At 38.5% G+C, this 21,645-nt stretch overlaps 2 protein-coding genes across 2 annotated transcripts; both read right to left on the bottom strand.

Moving 5' to 3' along the window:
• Positions 1–826: 826 nt before the first annotated feature.
• txndc15 (thioredoxin domain containing 15) lies at positions 827–10,832 on the bottom strand. Its single transcript, XM_086176884.1, has 6 exons — positions 10,616–10,832; positions 9,509–9,825; positions 8,835–8,972; positions 3,308–3,471; positions 2,964–3,094; positions 827–1,200 (listed from the first exon to the last, which is right to left on the bottom strand). The coding sequence occupies exons 1-6, from the start codon at positions 10,692–10,694 to the stop codon at positions 1,004–1,006; spliced, it is 1,026 nt and encodes a 341-aa protein (XP_086033010.1). The 5' UTR covers positions 10,695–10,832; the 3' UTR covers positions 827–1,003.
• Positions 10,833–13,173: 2,341 nt separating this feature from the next.
• On the bottom strand, positions 13,174–21,636 carry c29h5orf24 (chromosome 29 C5orf24 homolog). Its single transcript, XM_086176886.1, has 2 exons — positions 21,370–21,636; positions 13,174–19,493 (listed from the first exon to the last, which is right to left on the bottom strand). Exon 2 carries the CDS (start codon positions 19,478–19,480, stop codon positions 18,860–18,862), a length of 621 nt encoding a protein of 206 aa, XP_086033012.1. The 5' UTR covers positions 19,481–19,493; positions 21,370–21,636; the 3' UTR covers positions 13,174–18,859.
• Between the last annotated feature and the right edge of the window lie 9 nt (positions 21,637–21,645).

Raw genomic sequence — 21,645 nt, forward strand, 5'->3', positions numbered from 1 at the left:
TTATGGGTGTAACACACTCTTGCAAGAAAAAACACAAGGGAGACTATTTCCAGGTACCATTGTAAAACCAGCAGCACCCTACTGGAGTGAAGGAGTCTTTCAACTCCTTCCAACTGTAACCCAGTCATTCATATAATAGCAAGTCACGAATGTTGGGGTTTATGTTGATGTTTGTTTTCTGTGTGATTTTGGGGTTGCTGGGAATTTCTTGTGCGTGGTTTGGGGTGCAATGAATTCTATTTTTTTTTTTACCTGGAATTGAGCAGTTAGTTGTATTGCAGGTTTGTGTGGCATGGCTGTGGCCAACAACAGCTATTGCTCATTAAACAGATGTTTTGCCATCACCCGGCGTTTCCCTGACTAAAACGCCACAATATTATAGTCTGTAGTTGTCCAAGAATTTTCAATACAAACTAAATTAGGATTTACTGATGCCATTTAGTATTTGATTTGTTAATTAAAATGCATTACTTCAGACCTAACTCAAGGACTAGAAAGGTTGGGTTGAGAACTTGTGTCCTACCACTGACCAGCAATAAACTAACCACTTCTGAGAAACTAATTAACCCCAATCGACCCAGTGTGAGCTTGCATGTGTGAAAGCTTGAAAAGCCAGAGGGGTTAAGTAAATTATAGGAGCAGAAAATGAAGGTGGTCTGATAACTGTGTTAAAGTTAATAGTGAATTAAGCTTTACTAATTGCTACAGCCTTTGATTTTAATTTCTTTCCTAACTCACCTTTGTTTCCTCAGTTCCTTGCTACAGGGTACATCAAGAAATTGTCTGCATTGGGAATTTTGCATTAAAGTGTCACAGAGAAAGAAGTGCACAAAAAACAGAACAACCTTTAATTAGTAACACGCATTATAATATTTAATCAAAATGGCTCAAATGTGGTTAATGAAACACTTAAACTGTATTATAACCCTTTGCTTATTGTTTCACTAAATCAACTAAATCAGCTGTCAGATAATTGGCCCAGTCCAGAGACATGACCTTGGTTTCAGTCTTGATGCTCATGCTCCTGCCCTGGTATTAGCCAACGGATGCTGTCAGTCCGCAGAATGGCATATATAGTGAAGCTTGTGATGAAGAGCACAGAGAAGATGAACAACCAGTCGTTGCCATTTACTGGGATGCTGGAGAGGGGGCCCAGCGAATCTGCTTCCGTCACATTTCGTTCAGGTCCAGCTTCAAGCCCTACAGTACATAGATGATATGGATTTCTCCATGAACAGCAATTTAAATCTTTAGGACTTTTTTAACAAGCCCATAGTTTTCAAAGAAAACCCATTAACAAACTGCTGACTAAATCTGATGTGAAAAGAGGGAATAGAAAAGAGAATAGCACTGAAGTTTGCGGTCACTACGTTTTTAGGGATTTGGAAATGTCTCTAAAGCAGTGCATGATGCTATAAAACACCGGAACAGATACAAAAGAAAATCATTAAGTATCCAAGTTTGGAAAGGGTTTTAAAGCAGGGTCTGGGGTTTAGGTTCTCTCGCAAACAACACAAGGGCCCATTCTCTACAAGTTGGAGATTGATACAGTGCATGATTCCACAACAAAGATGACACTGGACAAAAATGAACCCCCTGGGAGAGTTCAAGAAGAACACAAAGGCTTATCTCATAATTTTGAGGACCAGAAACACTTTGGGGATCATTGTCTGTGGATAAATTAGTCAAAATGAACAATTTAAGAGGACCTGCAGCAAGTCTCTGTTGTAAAGGTAACAGAATTCAACAATATTGATACAAAATACAATGGAACTACCGGTATTATACATTAAAGGTAGTCTGAAGGTCTATACTAGAGGCTTTGCTGCTTCGGAACTTGGATAGTTTGAACAATGGGATGAAACATTTAATTCTGCGACTGAACAAACCTGTGACCATTGAAAATGTTTTTTCCGCCACAGGGGTGACCTTTAAACCTATGTTAATAAATACAATGATCATTTGAAAAAGTGCTTTTTGTGTTACTCATAAACTAGCACTATTTCTCAGACACTGAACCATGGTTAAGCTGGTGTGAATGCTAAAACGGACTCTGGTGAGGAATAAAGAACCGGACCCGCTTGAAGAGACATGTCGGATCACTTCCAATTGAAATCTGGTGTGGTTCACTTAGTTTGAAATAAGAGGGGAAACTAGCGATGTGTCGTTCTCGGAGAGGCGAATCATCAACTGGCACTCTTTCTTTGAAAAGAGCCAGACTTTTCATCCTAGGGAGAAATGGGCCTGTTCTGGATGACAGAGTGGTGGCAGAACAAAACGCAGTGCATCATGGGCATCAGAAAGAGAAACAAAGGATATTGACTCATTGTCCCCACACAGGGGAAATAAGCTGTGTTGAATCTCATGTTCAATCTCATAGTTGAACAGTGTTACCTTAAGATTAAAAAAAAAAAGACCATCCCACTCATCGAATAAGCCGGCGGAGAGATTTCCGTTGCTTGTTCTGTCCAATAGAAGAGCGGTTCTCGTTTTTGTTGTCTTCTTCCCTGGTATTTATTGATGGTAATCCTGCCCCACTAATCCTTTTGATAACTGTTGCCATTCTATCATCTTAAACCAGTCTGAGATTTTGGCATTTGAACCCAAAGAACTTCCATTCGCAAGGTACTCTTCAGATCATTCACTGTAGACTCGAAATACGGCATAAAATTACCAGTGGATGAGCAGTTTATGAACTACTCCACCCTTCATCCAGTCCACAAATAAAGTATTTCAAATCACCAAAGAATGTCTGATGATTTGTATGAACTTTATAAGGTCATCTTCACCAGGTTTACCTGCCTCAATCTAAAGAAAGAAAATCCCTTTTGTTTCTTGAGCACATTGCCCTTGGTGAATCCTGAACTTACCACTTTTGTGCAAAACAAAGTCAAGACTGCCCGTAGAATAATTTACATACCTGAAAACAGTGTTTTGTCATGTATCTACTGTATATGTCATACCTGTCTGGTTGGCAATAAAGTAGGTGAGTGTCTCCAGGGTTCTGTCTGTGTGATTAAATCGGGCCATTGGTTTGGCACCTTGGAAGAGAAGGACATTGGGTACTGCCACTGTCCCAAAGCGGGTAGAGAGGCTGGTAAAGAAAAAGAAAAAAAACACACCACAAGAATAATATAATAATTTTAGCTGGCAATATTGTGTCATGTATAAAGAATGAAAATGCAGAGGTTAGATCAAGAAACCTAAACTACAATTTTCTTCAACAATAACTCCAAATTATTATTATATTCTACAGCATGCGAGACTTTGGGTAGTGATGGTGTCATGTGGTGTCATACTTATTCACCTGCTGTGCTGTGAGGCATCCAGTGCCAGGAAATGAATGCTGGGAAAAACACGGGGGAGGGCATTGTAATGAGGTGCAAGGTTTGCTGAGAACTGGCACCAAGTGGTGTAGAACAGCACCACAGAACACTCTGTGCTGTTGGCATTTAGGAAATCCATCAGGTCCTGTGAGAAATGAGCATCAGAACACAGTTAGGGGGACAATTTAGTTTTTCCTCTGATTAAAGACGTGGCAATCCATACCATTCTCATTATTATTTCGAGTGAACTGAAATATGAGGAAAAGACAGCAATTGGACTGGTAGTTCTTCCAAGTTTTTCTAAAAATATAGGCATTTAAATATCATATACAATCAAGCTCAGAATTATATATACATCATGGTGTATGAACAAAATATATGTATTTGGGATAGGACAACTCATACAAAAAAAAGTTGTGAAATGCTTCAAACTGATAACACACTTTTTCCATGGTAGTGAAATGTAATAAGCAAATAATATGTGGTATTCATTAATACACAGGACAAAGTGTTACTGTCCCTTGTGGCAAGATCCCAGGTGAAACACATCTGGAAGCCCAATTCAGGCAGTAGAGCAGCTATCTATAACAAACAACAAGCAAGCTACCAGCAGGCGAACACCCTACCTAACAGATACCACTCACCTCCATTAACCAACAGCAGCCCGAGGCATGTCATTGGGGTTTTTAAGTGGGCAACTTCTTTCATCTGTGTTTCATTGAGTTAGGCCCACAACACCTCAAGAGGGCTTGCCAGTGAAATCCAGCGTCCTGGAAACACCCTCCTCCATGCTATATAACTGATCCCCAAGCAAACTACCTTTCCTTAGCGACCTCCCCAGCTACCATGCTTCCTCCTTAGCCACAGCCATTCACTTGCTCGTTATGCTGCCTGACACATATTACTGACTGCATGTTACTGTTACTGACTCCGGACGCAAATGACCAACTCAGTCAGTAGAGCAACGACAGACTCTGCGACAAACCCACGACAGCCCACCTCTGCAAGCCGCACTCGAGCCCTCAAACCTCACAGCACTGCCTCTGCTGCCATCTCAGCATGCCTCTTTTTGGTGCTCACGAGCCTCTTCAACTCAATCCTCCCAGTAAGTTTGATAAAGTACGGTATTCTCTCCGCCCCAGACCACAGCAACATATCCGGGCCGTAGCCAGGTACTAACTAAATACAGTTAGGCCCAGAATTATTTGGACAGTGACACAAGTTTTGTTATTTTAGCTCTTTACGAAACATATTCAGGATGCGATTATATAGTCTACATGGGCTTAAAGTGCAAACTCTCAGCTGTAATTTGAGAGTATTCACATCCAAATTGGAGCAAGGGTTTGGGAATTACAGCTCTTTAATACGCACCTGCCTCTTTTTCAAGTGACCAAAAGTAATTGGACAATTAACTCAGAAGGCTGCGAAAAAAATAACAAGGCTGCCCGGGCTCTTCCCTCAGTAACCTGTAATCAATTTAGCAATTCAAATATATGGAGTTTGCATTTGGAAGCTGTTGCTGTGAAAACACAACACACATTCAAAGGAGCTCTAAATGGAGGTGAAACAGACCATCCTGAGGCTGAAAAAAAGAAGAAATCTATCAGAGATAGCAGAAATGTTGGGAGTGGCCAAATCGACAGTTTGGTCAGGGGAAATGGTAGCACGTCATACGTAGCCCCTTTGATAAACCTAATTCTATTGGCCTCCATGCTCCACAACTCTCTCCACTTCAGTGTTTTCTATACATTCTTCCAATTCACCCACTGTCCTTGCTTTGCCTGTGACACTGCTCTGGTGTGCTTTACTACCTCCTCTTGTCTATGTATTTCATCAACTATCAACTTCCTTTTTTATATAACTGGTTCCTTGCTCCGCACCAGTTTTCTTACACCCAGCCCTAAGCCTCCACGGCCATGCTGCACCCTGCCTATAATATCCCTATGACTAAGGGGATGCCTGTGCTTGCTGCACTGCCTCCTTTGGGTTCCACTTTCTCCCTGTTCCAACTATGGGTGCAACACTCCTGACCACCAAGTCCTTTGACTGGGTGAGAGTCACTTCCAATCTAACCATAGCACACTTGTACTCTTCTGACAGACTAGAAACTGGCAACTCCAATATGCCTTTCCCATACAAGGCTACGCTGCTTAGGCACCATGGGACTCCAAGCCATTTCCTAATAATTGAGTTCAACATCCTTTCTAGCTTCTCTACCTTTGACAGGGGAACCTCAAATACTTTTAAAGGCCACATCAACTGAGGCAGCAGCCCAAAGTACAAGCACCACAACTTCCGCTTCCCTTGGAGCCCTGATCTATATATATACTTAAAATGCCTTGAATAATTTCCTGCATCGATTTCTCAAATTGTCCCTTATCACTAAGTATTGCATCAAACCATCTATCCAGACATCACCTCACCATTTATCACGAACCTCTTGTCTACTAACTTCCCTTTATTCCCTTTAATAACTGAAATACTCTCAGACTTAATTGACATAACTTTCAGGCTAGCCCACTGCAGATTACTACCTTACTTCTTCAACAACATACTAGTACTTATAGGTATAGTTCACATCAACATCATTATGTCATCCATGTAGGCCCTAACTGGAGGGAGATGCAACCCTCCCTGATGCCTTTCTCCACCTATCACTCATTTTGAAGTCCTAATAATTACCTCCATTGCCATAATAAAAGCTAATGGATAAATTGTGCACCCCACCATAATACCTATGTCCAGCTGCTGCCATGATGTAGTAATACTCTACTGTGATAAAGCAGAGCTGAATGTCAGCAAAATATGCTTTCACTAAACTCTTTACACTGCAAGGCACTCAAAAAAAAATTGAAAGCCTCCCATAACAGCCGATGTGGCACTGACCCAAAAGCATTAGCCAGTTCTAAAAACACTACATGAAAATCCCTCTTGTCACACCTAGCTGACTGGATTTGGTGCCAAATCATGCTGGTGTGCTCTAAGAACCCAGAAAAGCTGGGAATTCCAGCCTTTTGCACTGAAGTGTAAATTAGCCCATCTTTCTGAGGTAACTGGACAGCCTCTGTGCCACCACACTAAAGAAAATCTTCCCTTCAACATTAAGCAAGCTGATTGGTCTGAACGGACTTATCTCTAACAAATCCCTCTCCTTTGGAATGAAGATTCCCCAAGCCTTGGGAATAACCTGCTTCTTCCAAACTATCTTCATCAATTTCCACAGAAACCTTAACACATCTGGTGCACTCTTGTGTAGCCGGTAGGTCCCATTAGGTCCCGGGGCTGAAGAGCCCTTCGCTCGCTTCACTACTTCCTGAACATCCTTCCATCTTGGTGGGCTATCATCACACAGACTATCTATCTCCCCAGTAGGTGGTATATCAGAAGAGACTGCCATCTCTCTATGTCTTTCCCTATCTTTGTGCACTTCCTGCAAATACTTCTCAAAAAAATGTGCATTTTGACTTCATATACCCCAAAAAGCTAAGATCAATGCTTTGTATTAAGCAGCATTTTGCCATGTGAAGCACTATCGATATTTCCACAGATGTTGATGTAAGAGACAGTGAAAGTACAACTTACATTGTTTTATGATACAATATAACATTACATAGACTCAAGGCCCTACTTATGTTATGATAGAGTCATTTTTGTGGAGATAAAGCAAGAGGCCAGAGTGAGATGGTTTGGACATATACAGAGGAGAGATAGTGAATTTATGGGTAGGAGGATACTGAGGTAGAAACTGTCAGGTTGGAGGCCGAGAGCCAGACCAAAGAGGACAATTTTAGATATAGTGAAAGAGGACTTGTGGTTAGTTGCTATGAGAGAAGAGGATGCGGAGGGTGACCCCTAATGGAAACAGCTAAAAAGGAGAGGGAGAATAAGAGTCAATGTCCCATCACGATTTGAGCCATGACGGAAAGATTATGATCGGTTTAGTTGTACAAGAAACTGATCTACATACTTCTTCCAAAAGCTAATGAGATGAATTGTATTTGATAGTACTTCACAGAACAGTTCAGTTGCTTTTTTTTCTATGACTCACATGGATTTTATCACATTGAAAAAGAGATACATACACTTTTGACCTAAAATATTACAACATAAAGGACAAAAGCTTTTTTCCCCATTCAGAAAACAATTTTTAACAACAATGTTAAGACCATACTTAGAGAGCAGGATGCATCCTTCAGGATGGAGTGCCTGGTCTAGTGCTGAAAACATGAGCAAACTTGCTCATTATATTCATTATAAATATATTCAGGCTCTCTTTGTAACTTGCAGTTGTCTCCACATGCCTTAAAACATGTACCATCATTCTTCTTCCGAAAAAAATCTACTGCCAAATGTCTGAATGATCTGTTGCAGTAATACAAAATAGTCATGAAGTGACTTTTGGTACAAATTGGTTGAAACTTCCACAGAAGCTGCTGTTAGCTTCTACAGGAGTACAGTAAAAGTCATCCTGACGCATGGTTCAGCAGTGTGGCATATAAGCTGCACTGCTAAAGAGATGAAAGATCTGTACCAATTGGTGAAAGCAGCACAGCATATTGCTTGGATCAATTTCCCACATCTGGACTCCATCTATGTCAACAAGATGAAGAAGTTGGCAGACAGTATCTTCAAGGAGAATGCTACCCCCCATCACTCTGTTGAAACCACTGTCATTAGGACAGTGGTTCCAAACAATAAATGCAAAAACTAATAGACTCAGGAGCAACTTTTACCCTAGAACAGAAGAGCAGAAGCTTCCATCACACAACAAAGTTGTCTATGAATATGGCTTGGAAACACTTTCAACCAATGCTACAATATAGCACTGAGGACATGAAAGCAGTTTCGTTGCATGTATGGCTCGTGCTGTTTGTATTTGTTTAGAAGACTAGAATAGAAGAGAACAGACCTTTGATCATGCCACAGTGGGTATATGTTTTTCCAGTCGCTATTTTATGCCCTACTACCCTACTACATCACACTGGCGGCACTGACATTTTTTGGGCACTAGTGTTTCTTTTTATGGCTATTGTTTATTTTTCTTGGAAAAACAGCTTTCACTCATTTACTTGTCTATTTTTTGATTAGCATTTTTTCTGCCACATTTTTCAGAGAGCCTAAACAGAATTTTTCAAGAATTGAAACACTTGAACACATACACTTGAACAGAATTGTTCAAGTGTATGACAATGAAGATTAATTTCTTTTTTCATAACAATACAATGATCCAATTTTTAATAAAAGGATTCCATCATATTTAAGATGCAGATGGGCTTCATTCATACAGTTATGTGAAGACAGTAAGTCATCTTCAGTTGAACAGAGGAAGCATTGCTGAGTGATAATTTGCAAATGTTATATTCGCTGAAAATTGGCAGCAGTTGAGGATACCCCTCTTAAATGATAGGTCTTTAAGATTCAAAACGATCCAAATTTAATTTCTGTAACATAGTATATATGAACAAGTGAAGATGTCTCTATCATAGAGCCTCACAGTAGCATGAATACCTGCGTCGCAGTGAGGACCTGGACAGTGAAGGTCTCCATTCCAGTGATGTTCCTTTTGTCACAGCTGACCTTGTATGTTTTGGAGGTTTCTGTGGTGTTCTTTTTGTCTCCTGCCACATTGACCATGTCCAGAGTCACCTGTAATCAAACATCAAAGGAGATGTAAAACAGCTGCAATTATCCCAGAGTTTTTTTTCATCACATATAAGGTTTGCTCTGTAGAATTGTGAAAGAAAATTAGAAACTGAAAATTAAACATGTCATGGATTCTAAAAATAATCTATTAAATTACTTTGCGTTCAAATTGTCGTGTTTCAAAAGAACCCGCAAATCTTAGACTTGGCCAAATTCCATAATTTTCAATGCACCTTTAAGCAGTTTCTCTCAAAAAAATCTGTACCTCTATTTCCAGTGACAACTCCCTTTTATTTGCTATATGTTGCCAGACTTTATTAATCCCAGAGAGAAAATAATTAAAACTGCATTAGTTGACTAGAAAAAACAATCTTGGTAGATAAACGTTTACCATAATTCATAATTTAGATTTTTAAGTAACTCAGATAAAGTGAATAAAGTTCTAACATTTTGTAATTGGAATCTGAGACCTTTGTAGTGGTAGGCAGTTAATTCACACCTTACAGTTCTCAAGTATGAAATGTATTATGATTCACAACCTGATGTGACGTTTCAATGTTATTCTCCTGAAGTGATTCTTCTTTAGCTGAACCTGGTGAACCAGAATGGGACCAGTTCTCATCACAAGGAGGGGAGAAGCCAGACTGGAAGTCTTTTGCATTTTTAGGGAGAAGGGACTTTATGTCTGATGGATCAATGGGGGCTTCAGTCACCATCACAGCATCTGCAATTTCTGCTGTCTTGAACTGCTTCTTCAGCTGAGGGTCAAAATCCTCTGACTCAATAAATTTGGGACTGTTCTCCAGGTCAGACACGTCATTATCCAATAGTGAGAGTTCCGGAGATTCGTCACTGTCTGAAAAATACATTATGAAAAACGATTTTGTGGTGGATGAACATGAGAAGATTTTTGACAACCACTTTGAAAACAGATGTATATCTGAACAACATATTCTTTGTTACTGTACTTCATTTCTTATCAATTGTACTTGCTGCTGCATGTGCTTTAAGATTGCATAAGTCTGATATTAAATATTCAATAGTGTGCAGACAAAGACAAATTACAGGAGCGAGGCCAGGTACATGCATTTTTACTGTTATGTTACATATTTTTGACAGCATTTATATCAGCATGTAAATGAAACTATGGTAAATTCGAATGTTAAACATTTGTTTGAGCTAGGATATAGCTGAGTGAAGTTGATACTAAGATCTGTCTGAATCCACCACCTGCCAGCGAATCCCACTTCTCAAAAATGACGGATTGACATGGATTATTTGGTGGTTTGATTGGACATTAGATATATAGTAAGAATTAATAGTTTTAGTCAGTGTGTTAAGAGATTGGCGCTTTATTTCGCATCCACAACTGAAAGAGATAGCTGATTGGCATGCACTATTTAGTGGTTGGATTTGAAGTTTGAATTACTGTAAGACTAGCTCAACGAAAGAATAGCTCTATATCCGGTAAAGTGTTAAGAGATTAATGTTTCATTCCGCATCAAAGTCAAATGAAACACATAGCTTCTTAAAGTCAAACTCATATAATAACCATTACTAGCAAGGATTTGAAAGTTACGGTACGATATCACAGCTCAATGTTTTGCTAGCACTATATAGTTAGCAGGGGGCTCTCCCTTCCCTACCTTGAGACGTTACAGTCGAGAACCACAGTAAGAATAAAAAAACATTTGAGGACATAATTTTCTTCAGAATTTCCATCATATGTCTAGATTGTTTCTAAAGAGTAATAAAGACAGTTATCACGGCATAATGAGCAAATGTCATTAGTTAGCTTAGAGGTAAAAACAAAAACAGCTGAATGACCGTGATCGGAGGAATTAGACTGTTACATCGCCGTTCTCAACTTCCGCTTTAGTTTTAGTCAATACCAGATTGTAGCCAAGACGCTACAAAAGCAGCAAAAGGGCTAAATGAATTTAAAAAAATTACTTCAGTTATCTTCAAGCTATAAAAAAAAGATTAAAATGGGACATGAATGAGAAGGGAACTCTCAGGGTTGTGATCGGAGGAACTAAACAGTAACATTGGAGAATCCAACTTCCGGTTGTCTTCTTTTTTTAAAAAACATGTGAACGTTGTATTTCGTCAATCCGCTTTAGAAGCAGGACACCAGCGTGAAGAATCAGATTGAAAAATACGTACTATTTCAAAATCCAGAGGTATGGTTGAAAACAATTTTCTAAGACACAAAACAAGTATATCCATGTTAGTCATTATATAGCACGCTTGTTCTTCTCTTTTCAACTTTTCCCTGCAGGGGTCGCCACAGCGAATCAACCTTCTCCATCCAGCCCTATTCTCTGTATCCTCCTCTCTCACAACAACGATCTTCTTATCCTCTCTCACTACGTCCATAAATATTCTCTTTGGTCTTCCTCGAGACCTCTTGCCTGGCAGCTCCAATTCCAGCATCCGTCTACCAATATATTCACTCTCCCTCTTCTGTACATGACCCAACCATCTCAGTCTGGCTTCTCTGACCTTCTCTCCAAAACATCTAGCATGAGCCGCCCCTCTGATAAACTCATTCCTGATCCTATCCATCCTGGTCACTCCCAAAGAGAACCACATCTTCATCGCTGCAACCTCTAGTTCTGCCTCCTGTCTTTTCGTCATTGTAACTATTTCTAGGCCATACGGCATCGCTGGTCTCACCACTGTCTTTTACACATTTCCTTTCATTCTTGCTGATAGTCCTTTATCACATAATACCTCTGACACTTGTCTCTTCCAATTCCAACCTGCTTGAACTCGTCTCTTCACCTCTTTTCCACACTCTTTGTTGCTCTGGACTGTTGACCCCAAGTACCTGAAATCCTCCAAGTTCCTCATCTCCACTCCCTGGTGCCTCACTTTCCAGAGCATACCTCCACCTCTCTAGATGTTACTCCACCTGTTCTCTGCTCTCACTGCAGATCACAATGTGATCTGCAAACATCATGGTCCACTTAGATTCCTGTCTAACCTCATCTGTCAGCCTGTCCATCACCACTGCAAACAAGAAAGGTCTCAGAGCTGATCCCTGATGGAGTCCCACCTCCACCTTGAACTTCTCGGTTACCCCTATAGCACACTGCCCCACCGTCTCACAGCTAGCATACATGTCCTGCACCAGTCTAACATACTTCTCTACCATTCCAGATTCCTCATACAATATCAAAGGTCCTCTCTTGGCGCCCTGTCATATGCTTTTTCTAGTTCTACAAAAACACAGTGCAGCTCCCTCTGGCCTTCTCTGTTAGCATTCTCAAAGCGAATACTGCATCTGTTGTAATCTTTCTAGGTATGAAGTCATACTGCTTTTCACAAATGCTGACTTCTGCTCTCAGTCTAGTTTCCACTATACTCTCCCATAACTTCATTATATGACTAATCAACTTGATCCCTCTATAGTTGCTGCAATTCTGCACATCCCCGTTTTTCTTAAAAAATGGGCACCCCCATACTTTGTTTCCATTCTTCAGGCATCTTCTCACTATCTAAGATACTGTTGAATAATCTAGTCAGAAACTCTACCGCTGCCTCTTCTAGACACTGCCACTTCCACACCTCCACAGGGGCTGTAATTCAGCAGGAGGAATACCGAGTATCTCAGGTTGTGGAACTGTTAACTGTCTTAATTTTCATGTTGGCCTAGGATTGTCAATGGAAGAGACTCAACCGGTTTATATGCGCTTTGTGGCCTTGGAAAAGGCCTCCCTTGGGTATTTTGAAGTGGAAGCTTCAAGTCTGGGGTTGAAAGAAGTCTGTCTGCACTCTTGGCACGTGGCAATCATGTTTGAGTGGGTATTAAGCTGTGCCACATTCTGTGTTTTGTCTTTATACACAGGATTTTTAGGTAGTGCTGGAGGTAACAATGCCCATTACATGCCTCGTGCTCAGGGGGATTCTGGCATAGCAATCTGATGTAATGCCTGAAGGTTGACCCATAATCCCCAGAGGAATTGTATATCTAGTTTGGTCTGAGAAGGCCTTAGAGAGCTAAAGAACACATTGAGGAAAGATTCACCTGGGCCAATGTACTAAGTAATCTTTAACAATAAAGTTCAAACCTCTTTTAGCAAGATATGTATGTGATGATGGGAACAGGAAAATACTCCAGAAACAGTATTTACTATGTATTCCAAGTGTAACAGTTTGACTATTTTGTGAGTGAATAATTGTAAAGATGAGTTATCAGTAGATTACTTAATTTTCAGATTTATTACACAACATTTTAACATTCCACAACAATCATGCAGGGATAAAATGGAAATTATACAATCCTTTGCAGGCTTCAGCAGTCACACTTAAGCAATAACTGGTCATCACATCAAAAACACTCAAACTGTGAGGTAATATTTTCTTCAAATTATAATTTACATAGAACAGACCATATGTGAAAGTGAGAAAATATAAAATCAAATATGTAACAATCTAGTCATTTTGAGCTTCAAGCTAATAATGAATTGTAATGTATAGATAAAATCGACATCTGTCCTATGTTTATTTTAAGGAACCTTCCATATTGATTCAAAAAGTGACATTTGAAATTTGAAATAACACAATTTTAAAAAATCAAATTTATCTAAGTTTCATCAACAATAAGTTGAATCAAAGACAATGTTTGCATGTTATGCACATTGTTAGAACTTTTCTTAGACTGAGAAAGCTAAATCAATATTCATGACATAACAAGGCCTATTTGTTTTAACATCCAGAATAAATGAGTAAATGGTTGCTCAAATGTAGCTAGGATTGATTAATTTATTACAAGTTTGTCTAAAAGCTCCATTTGACCTTTTACCCCTACTCTTAACACCCACCCACCCCCCTCTAGATGCTATTTATGCAATTAGATTTTATTGTTTTTCTCTGCAGATATAAACTGCAGAGATATCTGTTCCATCAAATTTAATGACATTTTGTCATGTCAGTAAGAGTGCCTACAACAACATTAAGAGAGCTCAACAATATTGACCACTGAGTTATGACCTGGTTCCTTACGATAAGCCACATACTGCATCGTCAGCTCATTGAAAAGATACTACTCTCTGAAATTGGCCATGGCATAAAAAATATTATCATCCTGAAATTTCAGAGAGATTTCTGCTAAGTTTTGCAATTTATGTAAAGGAGAAACTCCATTAAGTCATAAACAAGGGTGGATATCTCTACAACAGTTTTTTTTTTTTGTGAACAATCACTAACCACAAACTTGTCTAAAGTGATCATGTGTAGCACAAGCAGAAGCATTTTTCTTGTTGTTATTGTGGTATCTCAACAATAACAAGTCATATTCAAACATAGACAAATGAAATTTGTTCTTGATCACAGGTCATAAACCCTGCATCAAAATCATATTTACCACACACACACAAACACACACACACACACACACACACACACACACACACACACACACACACACACACACACACACACACACACACACACACACATCATCATCATCAGAAAGCCCTCTCATCCTTATCTAGGAAATGGCATTCACAATCACCAATATATCTATTTATCAAGAATATTGAATGCACTGAAAAAAAATCACTTTGTTTGAACATTTGTCTTATTTACTCTTGTCATTTTATGGACAGTTTAATTTCATAATCATAATCATTTTTCAAATTGCAATTTGAAGTTCTTGTTAAAGATAGTGTGAAATACAGAGAAAAGCCTAACCTGATTTTGTTAAATTTGTCATATGTGAAAATAGTAACTGATTCTTTGTGTCTTCAAAGTAATTAAAAGTTCACAAAGCTCAATACCCTTCAGTCCCAGGGAAGACTCTCCACCGGCAAATTTTTAAGTATAATATGACATATTTTAGGTAGAGCCGTAACACATAGAGCTCTCTGACAAATAGTTTGAGTAATTTTCACTGAGAGCGACATTAAACTTTGTTTTCCTGATATTCAAGACTATTAAAAAAGTTAAGATAGGTAGAAATGGAAAACAAAGAAAACCAACATAATTCAAAATGTGATCAAATCCTGATATTCAAGACTATTAAAAAAGTTAAGATAGGTAGAAATGGAAAACAAAGAAAACCAACATAATTCAAAATGTAATCAAATCACTCCCGCTGGCTTGTTATTTACTTTTTTGATTTAAGAAATAAAAATGAAATGAAATTTGTTCTTTGGTATTCATGACAAAAAGCCACTATTTCTCTATTTCCCTATTTTCAGATTTTGAACTCTTAACTTAATATAAAAAAAGGAATGTTACACTGAGCTCTTTCAAGAAAAAAAAGATTACCCACACAGATAGGGCAAGACAAAAGCTTTTTTTCACAGGAGAACATTTGATGTCTTTTGGCAGATAAAGTGCACTATTTGCTGTTCTAGTCAGCATCCCCAAAAGCAGGAGCCTGAAAATAGAAGGGCCAAGTAAAAACAAAAAATAAACAAAAACAGGCATTTTATCCAAACAATTATGCCTTACCATTCCCCGATGTAATCCATCAATATGTCAGTTTGAGTTCAAGGTAACACCATATCCAGCCAGCATTATGTTAATTTTACACTTCACTGTGTACAACAATGAGTTGGCAAGCCATGAGAACATAAACCTCTGATGAAAGCCAGACATACAATTAACCTTGACCTTGATAAAAAAGAAAAAGAAAAATAATAACATTCATAAAAAAAGCAACAAAAAACACATTAGTTATATATTAGTCATGGCTACATTGGAACATTATATAATAGCAAACTTTACACATAAAATAAAAGATGGGTTAAAAAAATTTTGACATAATATTTTACATATCCAACAAAATGAATTTTGAAAGTTTGTGGGATATTGGAGCACCATTAACAACAAAAAACTCAAATGGTATAAATGTCGAGAATTACATAACATAATATTCTTTGGTAAAGGTGGTTTAGGGATTTATATTCAGAGACAGCTGATATAATGGCAAAAGAAGAGATAGAATGCCTTGTACAGAAGTATCAAAATACCACATTTAAAAATTCGCTAGTATCAAAGTTACAACAGTATTATAGACATGAAAAATTACACCAAATTTAAGTATTAAATGTTAGAGTAATTTAATTCCTGTTGATTACAAAAGAGATTGATTGGAAAATAAAATTATCAAAACCTGAAATAAGAAAAGAAAATTAGAAAATAATCAAAAGCCAATTGCTTATTAAAGAAAAAAAATCAGAACTATAACTGATTTATGGGGCATATCGTCTAATAACAAATATGACATAAATAAAACATCAATGCGTAGCATTTAAAAAATGATTAAATCAACATCAGAATTTCACACCAGCACAAGCTTCCCAAACAGGCAGATTGCACTACAAGGCTATAGAATTGTACTTAAAAGAAATGATAACATTAATTTGAATTTCACTGAGAAAGTAGGAATGATGGCCATTACAAACTGTGAGACTGAATCTTTTAGTACTGTAAAACATTACCATATTAGTTCAACTGTGTAATTTCAACATTAGGCAATCAATTACTGGTTCCAGTCAGTGGGTAAGAAATGTTACAGTGTTATGTACATACAGATTCAGTTTGCTCCGAGACCAATAAAGTATTTCTGAACCGAATAAATACACCAATTAGCCATAACATTATGGCCCCCTGCATTTAATTGCAGTGGTACCACTTTGGCCACTCAAACTCAACGAGGCTGTACTCCGCTGGAGCTCTGAAAGTGTGCTTTGGTATCAGTAACAAGTTGTCAGCAGTAATTCTGTCATTGTCTGTAAGGTAGAACCCCCAGGGAATCAAAGAATTATGATGATAGCTTTGTTTATAAATTCCCAGCAGCAGTCTCAGCTGGACAATGTGACATCAGCATCAGAGCGTTATGATTTTCACAAAGAAAAAATGTGATTCATCAGAACATCTTCTATTATTTTACATGGCCCGCATGCTGGCTGTAGCTGCTCTCAGTGATGAACAGGTGTCTACTACATGGGGAAACCTTGTTTGTCCTTCTCGTCGTTCACATCCTCTATGCTTGAATTTTTCCTGCTCCCAGTACATACACTTTGCAGAATGTTGCTCCTCTTACAAAAACATCAAAGTTATTCACTTCATCCAACTGTTGTCTTAATGTTATTCCTGTTTGGTGTATGTTTTGGACAAAAAGAGACAACACTGATGTAATCATCAACAGTTTTAGAAAAGATTTAAGGAATATTCAAGGAGATGTTAAATGTAAGTAGGCCCTTGAATGCTTAACGACAGCAATGAAAATTCGGTTAAGTCATCGGACCAGATATTTATCAAGATATGTATTTGCTATAAGTTTTACTTGAGGAACTTTCTTGCACGGCTGCTCTGAGATACACTTGGAAAAAAGCTTTGAAATAATACCCAACCTTTGACAAGAAAAAAGAAATAATGCTGAATTTACAATAATTCTTTTTTTTTTTCAATTTCGTTTTAAAAAGCAAGACTTTTAACTTAATGCATGTATGTCTTTTCTTTCAACAGGAAAGTTGACCCAGTTGTTTGTTCATATGCTAATGAAGCAAGACATTTGAGATGAGCAACTGAACAGCAACACATTAGTAGGACAGGATTGGGTTTTGTTGTGTTTATCCTTGAGTCAGTAAATGTCCTAATTGGAGTTCCAATAATCTATAAGCCCCAAAAGGCAACCAACATGATTACATCATTAATGTTGTCAATCCTTTAAGTGGTACTCAAAGCCGGTTCAGCCCCATTCAGTAGTCAGTCAAAATAAGAGTCCATGGTGAATTGGTCTATGTTTACAACGTGTTTTAATGGTGCCGCATATAGCATTTCTTTCATTTAAAACTGCCAGAATCTGCCATGAACCTGCTTCTTTTCAATTACAAACCTGATGGCAATAGACACAAAGTAGTTGAGCCTGTCTGATGTATCCATGTAATCATTATGTGTTATCTTTTGTTATGTTGGTAGGTAATAAGTTTTTAATAGCGAACATTATTCCTTACAGTATGTGATAGCTTTGTTTATATATTCCCAGCACAGTCTCAACTGGACAATGTAATATCAGTGTCAAGACTTATGCTGCCAACATTTTTTTAGCATGACAGCTAATGTATTCTCAAAATATTTTAAATAATCAAAATCGAAGATCTATCAAATATCTAAATACTGATTTTATAAGTCCAAAATTATATTTTATAATTAACCTGATTTTAATATTCAATCATAATGTTACATGACTAAACTAACATGTTTCTAAAGTAAACACTTTCCAGTACATCCGATACTTTTAAACAGTATCATCCAAAGTTAGCAGTTCTGTGCTCATCATATAACATACGTGTTTTATTTTGGCAAAATAAACTTGGAATAACAAAGTATAGGATACATAGGTCAGTTTGTTTTACTTCATTATTCTCATTGACATTTGTATGTATTGTTTGGAAGATCATTTTGTCCAGCTCTCAACAAACTATCTCATAGTTGTCAGTGATGAGGGACAAATGATCTTCTGGACTGTGGTGTAAGCCAAATGTGTTATTTGATTCAAAAATTTGATACTCCATCAGTTTTCTTGTGTTGTTTCAGTAATTCTGTGTAGTTAAATGGTACACGTAGCACGCTAAATGTGCTATATGTAGATGATAAATAGGTTTCTGCCTACATTATTTAACCAGACCCTTTTTCCGGTATTCTTCGGCATGAAAACAAAAAAAGCAATTCGCAGTGAAAACCTTCATAACATATATATTCTATGAGGGGGCAGACACACCGATGAAGCCAACACAGATGAAAGCAAATCTCATTCTCTTACACAAAGATTCAGAAAGATTACAATTATCCCTAAAAGCCTGCAAGAAATGTTTAAACATGCATCTCTTATTTCCACAATGCAGCAGGGAGTAGAAAGAGCAGAGCCTTTACTCATTTGCTGTCTTCTCTTTGCAGGAGGGTTCACAGAGAATTTCTTTGTGTGGTACTGGGTAAGGAAAAGCAGCTCCACTGCACGGGCTATTGTAAGACAGTTTATTGAGGCGAGAAAGACCCTTGATGCTGCCAGGGGGTCGTCCTGGGCTAACCTTGTACCCCGCGGCTCTGGTGGTACCAAGGGGCCTTCCAGGGCTTGTCTTAAATCCAGCAGCTCTGGTGGTTCCCAGAGGTCGGCCAGTGCTGGTTCTGTATCCAGCTAACTTGGTGGTTCCCAAAGGCCTACCACGTCTGCCTGTCTTAGTGGCGGGCTTATTCTTCTTCTTCCCATCATCTGCTGCCTGGTCAGTGGTTTTGATACCTGGAATTTTTCCAGGTGAACGAGAGCCACCCGTGAGGACTTCCTGTCTCTGGCACACCATGGGCTTGTGGCTCTGAGCAGGTAAAGCCATAGGACTCAGTGTCATCTGAAGTGATGATGGAGGAGGGGGGTAGAACTTGCTCGACTGCGATGTGCAAAGGTCAAAGTGGGTGGCAGGATGGTGGCCATCTTCTGCTAGGCACGATGGCCTGCTATTGATGCAAAAGTCACTGCCTGTCACCTGGCGCATCATCTTCTGCTGGGGGCTGTAAATGAGTTGCAAGTGTATTATTATTCTGTGTCTGTGCATTTCACTATCAAAGATACATAATGATTGGGTCACATTGGAGAAAGTGGTGTCTTCTCGGTGGAACAATGTATTGGAAATAAATACAAATTTAAGGGGAGGAGAGGGGAGACAGAACAGATAAATGCAATCCTGTCAGCCCAGAGTGATTGATCAACAGAGAGGAGACACTAAATCCCCTTCTACTGAATGAAAGCATAAGTTTACAATGAAATGCACATAATTTTGCATAATTCAACATCAAGTGTTTTTTTTCTTCCAACAAAGTGATGATATCCTTATAACCGATTGAGACTAAACCAGTTGTTACAAAGATATTGGACAGGATGACTTGAGCATTTGAATTAATAGTCAAAGCAAATTTGCTGTTCTTTACTAACCAGATTAATTTCTGGTATAACACTCTACCCATATGCCCTCTTGGGGAAATACTGCTAATTTAATATCGATTTAATAATTGTATGTCTACTACACTACCAGATTAACTTTAAATTCAAATGTAAAAATATCTGATCTGAATGAAATCGCATCATTTTGATATATCTGTGTACATTAATGTGTTGTCCTTGAAATGTACATAGATTTCCTTTCAGGTGAGTGTGTATCTGACTCTAGAGGTGCTAGAGGTTTCCCCATCATAATCACAAAAAAAATCCTGCAGATAATTGATGTCTATTATTTGGTCTGGTGAAGGTCGTAACATCTAATGCAGGACAGCTGCATTAGATTACAGGCCAAAGATGACACTAATCTTTTATTGTTATTTTTAATGATTTTGTTAGCTCACTAAAATCCAGGTTATTTCAATATATCACTGTTTCTTGCAGACTACTCCACTGTGGCGAGGTGAAACAAGCTCAGCCTTTAAGAGATTAGTGGACTTAGTCCTTTTGGAAGTTCTTAGTCACAAAAATCAGTAGAACTTCTGTTGTTTTACTTGTAAGCAGAAGATTTCACACAGTGAACTGCAAAACACAACACTGATTAGGATTTGTAACAGTGTAGTATGTGCCAAATATTAAAGGTCTGTGAGCTAGTGACAGCTTCAACAAAATATGATCTCATTTTTCAATGGGTCTTGTTTCAGTTACAGTTTAATGACCTAATACTGAAAAAAATGAAAGATTTTGGGAGCTAAAGTGGCATGTCATCCACTTCAACTGCCATTGGTACCATTATCTGTCTTATCAAGCTGATTTGGTATCATGTGTTCATAGCTCTGGGTCACATATACTAGAACTGGCAGGAGGTTACTGAACATCGTTTGCTGCTCATGCTCAAGTGATTTTACTAAAGTAGGTTATTTCCATTTGCGAACCTACTTGTAACACAAGAATGTATTAAACAGTGACTCATTTACTTGTGCAGCGAACCACTCTGGTTTCGAGTGAAAGGGGCAGCTTCCTTCGCTATTGTCAACAGTCATATGCCATTTAATTCTGCAGCACAATGCAACTCAACAATGTTATGAATATTTTAAAGAAGCAGAGCGCCAGTCCCAATGAGATCACTGTCTTCTGCGGTGGACATAGAAAGCATGGAGGTGTGGACTCGTTACACCTACAGTTAGTAGTATTATTCATTCACAAAAATATGCACATGGATTCTTCTTTTTTTTTTTTGCATCCAGACGACAAGCCCCCTTTTTAATCGGTGCCGACCCCCCTCCACCCCCTGCACAATACAGACGGTTGTTGGATGTAACCTCATTTGGCCTGAATAAAGGTTCTGTAGGAAGGTTTTCAAATCTTAAAGGGCGAATTGCATTGAACTGATTTTTATTGTCAACATCTAGGCCATTATAACAATCAACATGAGCACCAACGGTACTGTACCTCGATTGTTCGCAGATGTCGAAGCAGAAAGGGTTAAGGAGAAAAATAAGCTTTCATCCCTCAACGTGTAAGTCGATCAATTATCCCAAATGTTTTCACGCCACAGGACACCGGCTAGTTAGCTTACGAGCGCAACATCGAATTGCTATTGCGTGAACGCTGCCAAGGCGTGAAATACTTGAGCAAGACAGGCTTTTTCTTTTTCTTTCTTTCCCTTCTTTTTTTATCTCCGAGCTCCAGAGGTTTGGAAACGAAACGCAGCCATTTTCCATTAAA

The sequence above is a fragment of the Fistularia commersonii genome, chromosome 29 (assembly GCF_037954325.1).
Source record: "Fistularia commersonii isolate RoL2024-O1a breed Wild chromosome 29, RoL_Fcom_v1.0, whole genome shotgun sequence".
Taxonomy (NCBI): domain Eukaryota; kingdom Metazoa; phylum Chordata; class Actinopteri; order Syngnathiformes; family Fistulariidae; genus Fistularia; species Fistularia commersonii.

Coding starts and splice junctions, on each gene's coding strand:
- c29h5orf24 (XM_086176886.1), bottom strand. CDS start 19,480: ATGATGCGCCAGGTGACAGGCAGTGACTTTTGCATCAATAGCAGGCCA.
- txndc15 (XM_086176884.1), bottom strand. CDS start 10,694: ATGATGGAAATTCTGAAGAAAATTATGTCCTCAAATGTTTTTTTATTC. Junction 8,973..9,508: donor ACATTGAAACGTCACATCAG/GTTGTGAATCAT, acceptor GTTTGATTACAG/GTGACTCTGGACATGGTCAA. Junction 3,472..8,834: donor AGGTCCTCACTGCGACGCAG/GTATTCATGCTA, acceptor CATTTCTCACAG/GACCTGATGGATTTCCTAAA.